The sequence below is a fragment of the Arachis ipaensis genome, chromosome B9, assembly GCF_059453495.1.
Source record: "Arachis ipaensis isolate K30076 ecotype BB chromosome B9, ASM5945349v1, whole genome shotgun sequence".
Taxonomy (NCBI): Eukaryota; Viridiplantae; Streptophyta; class Magnoliopsida; order Fabales; family Fabaceae; genus Arachis; species Arachis ipaensis.
This window is the reverse complement of record NC_142444.1, coordinates 11351713-11362076: the sequence shown is the minus strand read 5'-3', so window position 1 is coordinate 11362076 and position 10364 is coordinate 11351713. Positions and strand designations below refer to the sequence as shown.

General features: G+C 38.2%; 1 protein-coding gene across 1 annotated transcript; it reads right to left on the bottom strand.

The window, feature by feature from the left end:
* Nucleotides 1–5058: 5058 nt before the first annotated feature.
* LOC148543729 (uncharacterized) lies at nt 5059–5805 on the bottom strand. The gene has a single exon (XM_088498686.1). The coding sequence runs from the start codon at nt 5803–5805 to the stop codon at nt 5059–5061; it is 747 nt and encodes a 248-aa protein (XP_088354812.1).
* Nucleotides 5806–10364: the final 4559 nt, after the last annotated feature.

Sequence of the window (10364 nt, the reverse complement as noted above, 5' to 3'; positions counted from 1 at the left end):
GAAAATACCTAAAATCACAGAAAAACACACAAACTCATAGTAAAGTCCAGAAATGTGAATTTAACATAAAAACTAATGAAAACATCCCTAAAAGTAACTAGATTCTACTAAAAACATACTAAAAACAATGCCAAAAAGCGTATAAATTATCCGCTCATCACAACACCAAACTTAAATTGTTGCTTGTCCCCAAGCAACTGAAAATCAAATAGGATAAAAATAAGAAAATATACTATAAATTCCAAACTATCAATGAAACATAGCTCCAATCAGATGAGCGGGACTTGTAGCTTTTTGCCTCTTGAATAGTTTTGGCATCTCGCTTTATTCATTGAAGTTCAGAATGATTGGCATCTATAGGAACTCAGAGTTCAGATAGTGTTATTGATTCTCTTAGTTCAGTATGATGATTCTTGAACACAGCTATTTTATGAGTCTTGGCCGTGGCCCTAAGCACTTTATTTTCCAGTATTACCACCGGATACATAAATGCCACAGACACATAATTGGGTGAACCTTTTCAGATTGTGACTCAGCTTTGCTAAAGTCCCCAATTAGAGGTGTCCAGGGTTCTTAAGCACACTCTTCTTTTGCTTTGGACCTTGACTTTAACCGCTCAGTCTCAAGTTTTCACTTGACACCTTCACGCCACAAGCACATGGTTAGGGACAGCTTGGTTTAGCCGCTGAGGCCAGGATTTTATTCCTTTAGGCCCTCCTATCCACTGATGCTCAAAGCCTTGGGATCCTTTTTATTTACCCTTGCCTTTTGGTTTTAAGGGTTATTGGCTTTTTGCTCTTGCCTCTTGGTTTTAAGAGCTTTTGGCTTTTTCTGCTTGCTTTTTCTTTTTCTCTTTTTTTTTTTGCCTATATTTTTTTTCTGCAAGCTTTGTTCTTTGCTGCTTTTTCTTGCTTCAAGAATCATTTTTATGATTTTTCAGATTATCAAATAACATGTCTTCTTATCATCATTCTTTCAAGAGCCAACATATTTAACATTCTTAAACAACAACTTCAAAAGACATATGCACTGTTCAAACATTCATTCAGAAAACAAAAAGTATTGTCACCACATCAATATAATTAAACTAAGTTCAAGGATAAATTCGAAACTCATGTACTTCTTGTTCTTTTGAATTAAAACATTTTTCATTTAAGAGAGGTGATGGATTCATAGGACATTCATAACTTTAAGACATAGTTACTAAATACTAATGATCATGTAATGAAGACACAAACATGGATAAGCACTTAACATAGAGAAAACGAAAAACAGAGAATAAGAACAAGGAATGAGTCCACCTTAGTGATGGTGGCGTTTCCTTCTTGAGGAACCAATGATGTCCTTGAGCTCTTCTATGTCTCTTCCTTGTCTTTGTTGCTCCTCCCTCATTGCTTTTTGATCTTCTCTTATTTCATGAAGGATGATGGAGTGCTCTTGATGTTCCACCCTTAGTTGTCCCATGTTGGAACTTAATTCTCCTAGGGAGGTGTTGATTTGCTCCCAAAAATTCTGTGGAGGAAAGTGCATCCCTTGAGGTATCTCAGGGGTTTCTTGATGATGAGCTTCTTCATGTGACTGTTGAGATCCATGAATGTGCTCTCTTGTTTGCTCCATCCTTTTCTTAGTGATGGGCTTGTGAGATGAATCTTTCCATCTCCCATGGCTCAGAGGTGGAAGCAATTGTCTTCCCTTTCCTCTTCTTGAGGTTTCTCTGGCCTTAGGTGCCATTAATGGTAATGGAAAAACAAAAAGCTTATGCTTTTACCACACCAAACTTAGAATATTGCTCGCCCTCGAGCAAGAGAAGAAAGAATAGATGAAGAAGAAGAAGATATGGAGGAGATGGAGGGATGTGTGTATTCGGTCATATGGGTGGGATTGGGTGGGAAAGAGATTTTGAATTTTTAAGGTAGGTGGGGTGTATGGATGTGAGTGGTAAAGTAGTGATAGGGAAGAGGGATTGAGGTGATTGGTGAAGAGTTTTGGGGAAGAGTGTTTATGGGATGGTGTGAAAGAGGGGAGAGAAGAAGTGAGTGGAGGTAGGTGGGGATCCTGTGGGGTCCACAAATCTTGAGGTGATCCTGTGGGGTCCACAGATCCTGAGGTGTTCAAGGATTTACAACCTTGCACTAAATTAGGCATACAAAATGCCCTTGCACACAACTCTGGGCGTTCAGCGCCAGATTGGTGCTTGTTCTGGGCGTTGAACGCCCATTTGTTGTCCATTTCTGGTGTTGAACGCCAGAACCATGCTTGTTCTGGGCGTTCAGTGCCAGCTCTTCTCCAGGGTGCAATTCTGGCGTTCAAACGCCCAGATGCTACCCATTTTGGGCGTTCAGCGCCAGAGCCATGCTCTGTTCTGGCGTTGAACGCCAGCCAGGTGCTTCTTACTGGCGTTTAAACGCCAGTAAGGTCTTCCTCCAGGGTGTGATTTTTCTTCTGCTGTTTTTGATTCCGTTTTTAAATTTTTATATTTATTTTTTGACTCCACATGATCATGAACCTAATAAAACATGAAAAACAATGAAAATTAGATGAATAAACATTGGGTTGCCTCCCAACAAGCGCTTCTTTAATGTCAATAGCTTGACAGTGGGCTCTCATGGAGCCTCACAGATGTTCAGAGCATTGTTGAGACTCCCCAACACCAAACTTAGAGTTTGGATATGGGAGTTCAACACCAAACTTAGAGTTTGGTTGTGGCCTCCCAACACCAAACTTAGAGTTTGACTGTGGGGGCTCTGGTTGACTCTGTTTTGAGAGAAGCTTTTGATGCTCCCTCTCCATGTTTACAGAAGGGTAACCTTAAGTTGTAAACACAAGGGAGTCCTCATTCAATTGAAGGACTAATTCACCTCTGTCAACATCAATCACAGCTTTTGCTGTGGCTAGGAAAGGTCTTCCAAGGATGATGGATTCATCCTCATCCTTCCCAGTATCAAGGATTATGAAATCAGCAGGGATGTAAAGGCCTTCAACCTTTACTAACACGTCCTCTACTTGTCCATAAGCCTGTTTTATTGAATTGTCTGCCATCTCTAATGAGATTTTAGTAGCTTGCACCCCATAGATTCCCAGTTTCTCTATTACAGAGAGGGGCATGAGGTTTATCCCTGAACCAAGGTCACACAGAGCCTTTTCAAAGATCATGTTGCCTATGGTACAAGGTATTATGAACTTTCCAAGATCCTGTTTCTTCTGAGGCAATGTCAGTTGATCCAGATCACTTAGTTCATTGGTGAACAAGGGAGGTTCATCTTCCCAAGTCTCAATACCAAATAATTTGGCATTTAGCTTCATGTTTATGAGCTAGAAAAAACACCCAACCAAACCTAGTATAGTCATCTACAATAACCATTCCATAACTTTTTTCTCCAAGACTGAGTCCTAGTTGGTCCAAACAAATCAAGATGCAACAGCTCCAATGGTTTCTTAGTTGAGACTTCTTCCTTGAGTTTAAAAGATGTTTTTGTTTGTTTACCCATTTGACAAGCATCACAAGTGATGTCCTTATCAAATTTAATCTTAAGAAGACCTCTTACTAAGCCCTTTTTAACAAGCTTAGAGATTTGGAACATACTAGCATGTCCTAATCTCTTATGCCACATCCATTTTTCATATTCCATTGAAAAAAAAAAAAAAACACATCACATTTTGAACTTTAAGATCATCTAGTGTGAGACCATAAACATTGTCACTTCTTTTGGCAACAAATAAAATGGCCCATGTTTTCTCATTAATGACCCTACAATCAGATTTCCTAAAGGTTACAACATATCCAAGGTCACACAAATGACTTATGCTTAATAGATTATGCTTTAACCCATCTACTAAAAGGACACTATCAATGCAAGTAGAGAAATCTTTGCCAACCTTACCAATGGCAATTATTTTACCTTTACCATTATCTCCGAAAGTGACAAATCCTCCATCATACTTGTTGAGTTTAATGAAGAAAGTATCCTTTCCGGTCATATGCTTTGAACATCCACTATCAAGATACCACATGTCCAATTTCTTCTTAGATGTAAGGCAAACCTGCATGTTCTTCAACTAACCTTAGGTATCCAAATCCATTTGGATCCTTTGATGTGAAATCTTCTTAGTTGCCCAAGAGCATTAAAATCATGAACAACTTTATATAATTTATTATCATTACCAAAAGACCTTAGAAAGATGAAGCATTGTTGAGGATCATAACCTATTCTATTGCACTTGTAGCAATAGTTCTTGCTCACTGATTTTTAAGGTTTGCTGAAAATTTTTTGTTTGAAAATCTTGGAAGAGGAAGCTTCAGATTTTTTAACATTTTGTTTGTAAACAGCCTTACTTTCCTCTTTGAATCCAAGTCCAGATTTTTCACCACCAAATCTTTGACTAGCAAGTAATTTATCAAGATTTTGGGAACCTTGAACAAATTTTGCTAAGTCTTCATTCAGGTTTTTAACTTGTTCATTCAGCTTTTTATTTTCAGCAATCAAATCAGTGGAGGCAGTGACCGTATGCTTGAGTTTGAATTTGTTTAATTCAGCTCTTAAAACCTTGTTTTCTTCTTTTAAAGAGTTTTCATCACAAGCTTCGATTGCCTTGATTTTTTTCAATAGAAAATCATTTTCAGCTCTTAATGCCTTATTATCTTTCTTGCACTTAGCATACTTATCTAAGAGTTTCTTAGAGTTCACAGTAATGTCTTTGATATTGTAGTGCAATTCATCAATAGATAGGTTAGAGAGATCTACCTCATCTTCATCGTCGTGATCAACCATCAAGCATAGTTGAGCCTCTTGATCTGAGTCTTCTGAGCTGGTGTCGTTCTCCAAGTCTTCCCATGTTGCCATCAACACTTTCTTTTTGTCTTTCTTTGATTTTTCGCCTTTCTTTAGTTGTGGGAAATTTGACTTGAAATGACCTGGTTCTTTGCAGTGGTGACATATGAACTTGGCTTGAACTTTCTTGAAGTCTTTGGTTGAAGAACTTCCTTTGCCTTTGTTTTTGAATTTTAGTAATCTTCTCATTTTTCTTGCAAAGAGCACCATTTCTTCATCTGAAAAACTGTCAACAGATTCTTCTTATTTGGCTGTCATTCTTGATTTCAGTGCTACACTTTTCTTTTGTCATCTTTTTTTGAGACATGTGAGTAGTTTCATAAGCCAGTAGCTTGCTTCTTAACTCATCATAGGTGATTTTGATAAAATCATTCCTTTCAGAGATGGCTGTGCTTTTTACTTCCCATTTCTTAGTAAGACTCCTCAAAATCTTCCTTACCAAGGTTTCTTCAAAAGAGCTCTTCCCCATGGCATCCATATTGTTGATGATTATTGAGAACCTTTCAAACATTTGATCGATGCTCTCTTCCTCCTTCATGTTGAACATTTCATACTCCTTCATCAACATATCAATTCTGGTCTCCCTTACTTGATTAGTGCATTCATGGGTGAGTCTGAGCATGTCCCATATTTCTTTAGCCGTCTTGCACCTTGATACTTTTCTGTATTCTTCAAAATTTATTGCGCAGTGCATCAGGTTGATTGCCTTTGCATTGAGTTCAACCTTCTTCTTTTCTTCCTCTGTCCACTCATTGTCTTCCTTCGCCACAACTTCTCCATCAAAATTTTTCTTAGTTGGAACATCTAGTTCGTTGAGAATAATCTTCCAAATGTTGTAGTCAATTGACTGCATGAAGATTCTCATTCTCTCTTTCCAGTAGGAATAGTTGCTGCCATTGAAGTAAGGAGGTCTATTATTTGACTGCCCTTCAGTGAGTGTGAACGCCATGATATTAGGACCCGTATTGTTGGCCATGGTTCTTTACTCCAAGCTGTGAAGCTTGACTCCTTGAGACCTTTCTTCTGATACCAATTAATGGAACTGATTGATCTTGAGAAGGGGGGTTGAATTAAGTTGGCTCAAACTTAATGTTTCAGGCTCTGTTTTCGCGGAAGCTAGTTTTGCAGGAGATTTTTTCATTTTTTCTCATACTCAGAAAAGAAACAGGGAAGGAAAGAAGAGAAAGAGACCTGCATGTATCCTTGTTCGGATTCTAAGTGCCATGAATCCTACGTCCAGTCTCCACCACGAACCATGGTGGATTTTCACTATAATCCACTAATTGCAATCACCAAGACTATTGAATTACAACCTAATTCAACTAGTATCTACCACTGAGCTTTCTTCACCAAAGCTCAGCTACCCAAAGTGTTGTCCCAACTTGGAAGGAGAATTTAACTAGATTCAAACTTACCAAGTGCTAACCCAACTTGGCAAGGAGAACTAATCCTAGTTCAACAACTCAATTACACAGAAATTTAGTGGCTCTTTCATGCACCTTTTGCCTTTTCTTTCATGGATTTTTCACTCACATTTTCAGCCTTTTTCTCAATACAAAAGATGACTCAAGATAACCATAACAAAGAAAATAAAAGATTTAGCACTAGTAGAAAAAAAGAATTCAGCTCAAGTGTGAATAGATGATGCTCTGAATTTGCTCTCTTTTTCTTCCCTTCAAATGTAGGAATGAGGTTGGTTTTATATCTTCAGTTTACTCTCCAATTTGTCTCTTCCATTTCCTTGTCCCAGCTTATCGTTAGGGTTGTTTCTGCTGGCATGCAGTCCTTCCTCACCTTGCTCCACTAACTCTACTGGTTGAGGAACTTGTCCACCACTTCTGCTGTCCTTGGTTATGCTTTGTTTCTTGGCATGCATGTCTTTCTCCCTCTGCTCCATTATCTCTGCTGTCCAAGGAGCTACACCACTACCTCTGCTCTTCTTGCAAGTTTGTGTTTTGCTCTCCATTTCTGAATGTTGCTTTCGCTATTGTCCTTGGAATGAGAGTTACCCTAGCTGTCCTTGTTTTTGTCTTGGTGTTACAGTTGTCCCATATTGTTGACAGATGTCCTTCCTTTTCTTTATTTTGTTCAGTGCTTTCTTCTCTAGGCTCATGGGGATTGATTTGTTGTTCATTAGCAAATAATGGGGTTGAGTGTTGGAGCTGTATCAATTAGAGATGCTGAAGCAATACTAGAATGGGCTGAAGCAACATTTGATTAGGCCTGCATCACTTAGCACACACATTAAACACATTTGGGATTTAACCCAAGAAATGTTTGCATCATTTATAAATCCAAAATTCAAACTTAGCTCAACAATCTCTCCCTTGATGACAAACATGATAAAAGAGGATAATTGAATTTAAAATGTTAATTTAAATGAATTAAGAGCACTTCCCTTTTTTGACGATCTGAGATGTGTGTTGTGCCCCCCGCCCCCCACTATTAGCATATCTCCCCCTTAATCATGGCTTTCCTCTTCATGTGGATACAATTTAAAATAGCCAAGGCAATATATTACAGTAACAATGACTCTAAACACAAAGCAATTAACTCCAACCATAATACACAGCACATGGCAAATTAAAGATAAGCATAGTAATAAGTAATAAGCATCAAGCTTCATTGTCCTTAACCATCATTGTCTTAAACCTAAGCCAATGCTAACATGCTATCTTTTCTTTTCTCCCTCTTTTGTCATCAAGGTGGGAAAAGACTCTGAAAAAATTGTTAGTGGCTATCAAAAAAGTCAATAAGCAGTAAAATAGTTAGGTGTTACAGTCATCCAATTGAAACTGAAAAAGTTCAAAGAAAAGTATTCAAAAGCATAGATGAGATGAAATGTGCTAGGCATCAGAATCAGAATCATTGAAGGCTTCATCAACATCATCCTCCTCATTGTTAGTAAGGCCAGCTTCTATGTCCTTGACAAAATCCCTTAGAATCCGAATCCTCCCCTTGGTTATTTTGAGTGCATTTTCTTCCATGACTTAATTCCTCTTGTTCTCGGCTCCATGGGTGATGAGAAGTTCTGTGAGATTGATGAACTCTTGGAGCACATTTTTCATTATGCCGGTGAGAACTCTGATCTTGGTGGAGTTTGATTGGGGAATCAGGGGATCCTCATCATGGGATGGAATATCAGTGTCGTCATCAGTGTTGCGGCTCCTGGGTGCTGTTTTCTTTACTGCACTACCCCCTTTGATGTGTGAGTTACATTCTTTAGAAATCTTAGCCCCAAAATCAACATTATAGTAGTGAAAAATTTTTGTGAGAAGCATTGCATAAGGTAAAGCATTTTTAGTACTGATACAAGCATGCATGTGCCACACTAACAAGTAAGCAAAAGAAATTGGGATAGTTGACTAAGCAAAAGTCAATTGAAAAAATTCTTGGTCGGTGAAAATCTTCTAATGAAATTTTTCCTGCATGGTTTAAAGCAATGCATCAAAAAGAGCCATTTACAGCTGTCAAGATTGAAACTATACCTGCCTACTATGGGAATGAGCTGGCTCATGGTTTTTGGATAATGCATAGAGTTTTTTGGACTTTTTATCCTTGTATTAGAGTATTCAGATATTGCAAACCACTTGTACAGATAGATAGAATATTTTTTCAGGAAATATAAAGGAACTCTACTTGTTGCAATTTCACAAAATGGCAATCATAATATTATGCCTATTGCCTTTGCTATTGTCGAGGGTGAGACTTCTAATGCATGATACTTTTTCCTCAATGATTTGCGAAAATATGTGGTGACTCGGGATGGTGTAGGCTTTATTTCTAATCAACACGATTCTATTAAGTCAGCTATAGCTTGTAGTAATGGAGCATGAGAGCCTCCAAGAGCTTTCCACATGTTTTGCATCAGACATGTAGCATCCAACTTCTTGAAGAGGTTTAAGTTACCGCATTTAAAAAAGTTTGTCATCAAAATAGGTAAATAACACATAATAATATAAGATTGTTAGTACTATATTTGATCAACTCTATGATTGATCTGTATTTGCATTTTTATGTTAATTTTTGAAAGATTATTCTAAGACAGTTCATGAATACAACATGCGTTACCAAGAGTTACATAAGCGGGGCGAAGTTTACACTAATTGGCTCGACGATATACCCCGCTCACAGTATACTTTGGTATTTGATGATGGGCATCGTTGGGGTCATACGACCACAAACCTAGTTAAGTGCACCTATTCGATTTTGAAGGGAGTGTGCAATCTTCCTATCACAGCACTTGTTAATAACAAATTTTACAGACTAAATGAGTTGTTCACTAGGAAGAAGGCTAAGGCTGATGCTTGAGAGGATGTTGGACATGCATTTTCTGAATTTGCGACCACCAAACTTCAAGCGAATCAACATGCTGTGGGAAACATTCAAGTTAATTGTTTTGATAAGCAGAACGAGGTCTTTGAGGTGTATGAAATGCACAGTGGTGTGGAGTATATAGTGAATCTACGTCAACGACATTGTGACTATGGTGATTTTTAGATAAATCGAATTTCATGTCATCATGTTTTTGTTGCTTGTGCGAACCAATCCCTTACTTGGCAAGTCTATATTATTGAGGTATATAAGATGGATGAAATTCGAAAGGTATATAGAGCCAAGTTTAGGTTATTGGAAAATCCAACAACATGGCTTGTGTATCAAGGACCAAGAATGGTACCTAATCGAACCTTCAAGCGAGTGCGCACAGGCTGTCTCAAAAAAACTCGTTTATTGAATGATGAATGAAAAGGACACGTGTGAGATGCATGATCCATGACGTTGCAGGCTTTGTAGAGACAAGTAGGGGTGGCAACTGGCGGGTAGGGGCAGATTTTTACTCTATCCGACTCCGTCCCACCTTACAATAACCTGCATAAAATTCGCCCCGCTCCTACCCGCGGGTAGTAAATGGTTGAACCCTAACCCGCCCTCGCGGTATTCGTCCCGCCCCTACCCGCCCCTATAATTATTAAAATCTAATAAATAAAATTAAATTTCAAAATTTATATAACCGCCATCACATACATAACATAAATTAAAATAAAATTTTAAATATGATATAATATTATCAATCATTTTACTAATTATTTTATATATATTATACATATTATATATTAAAATTATATATTATATATATACAGGGGCGAATAATACCTAAACTCGGTCCTGCCCCGCCCCGCCCCGCTTAAGAACCCGTCCCGCTAAAGACTCGCCTCAGTGCGGGACGGATAATTATCCCTACCCGCTCCGGGTGGATACCTGCAGGTTCGGGTGGTGTTGCCATCCCTAGAGGCAAGTACCATAGATGCAGTAGATGTCCTCACGATGTTGGTCAAAACACGGGAGGCTTAGCTCCAAATTCGGTTTATGTTGGTGTATTTTTAGTTGTGTTGATATATCATGTGCACGGATTAGTTTAAGTAGCTTGGTACATTTTCATGTATTATGTGTTGGTTTACTTGGTGTGTGTACTGATTTATGTATTTCCTTTATCGTTGAGTTGGTTTACTTATGGAGTGGTTAATGTTAGAAACT

Coding starts and splice junctions, on each gene's coding strand:
- LOC148543729 (XM_088498686.1), bottom strand. CDS start 5,805: ATGGCCAACAATACGGGTCCTAATATCATGGCGTTCACACTCACTGAA.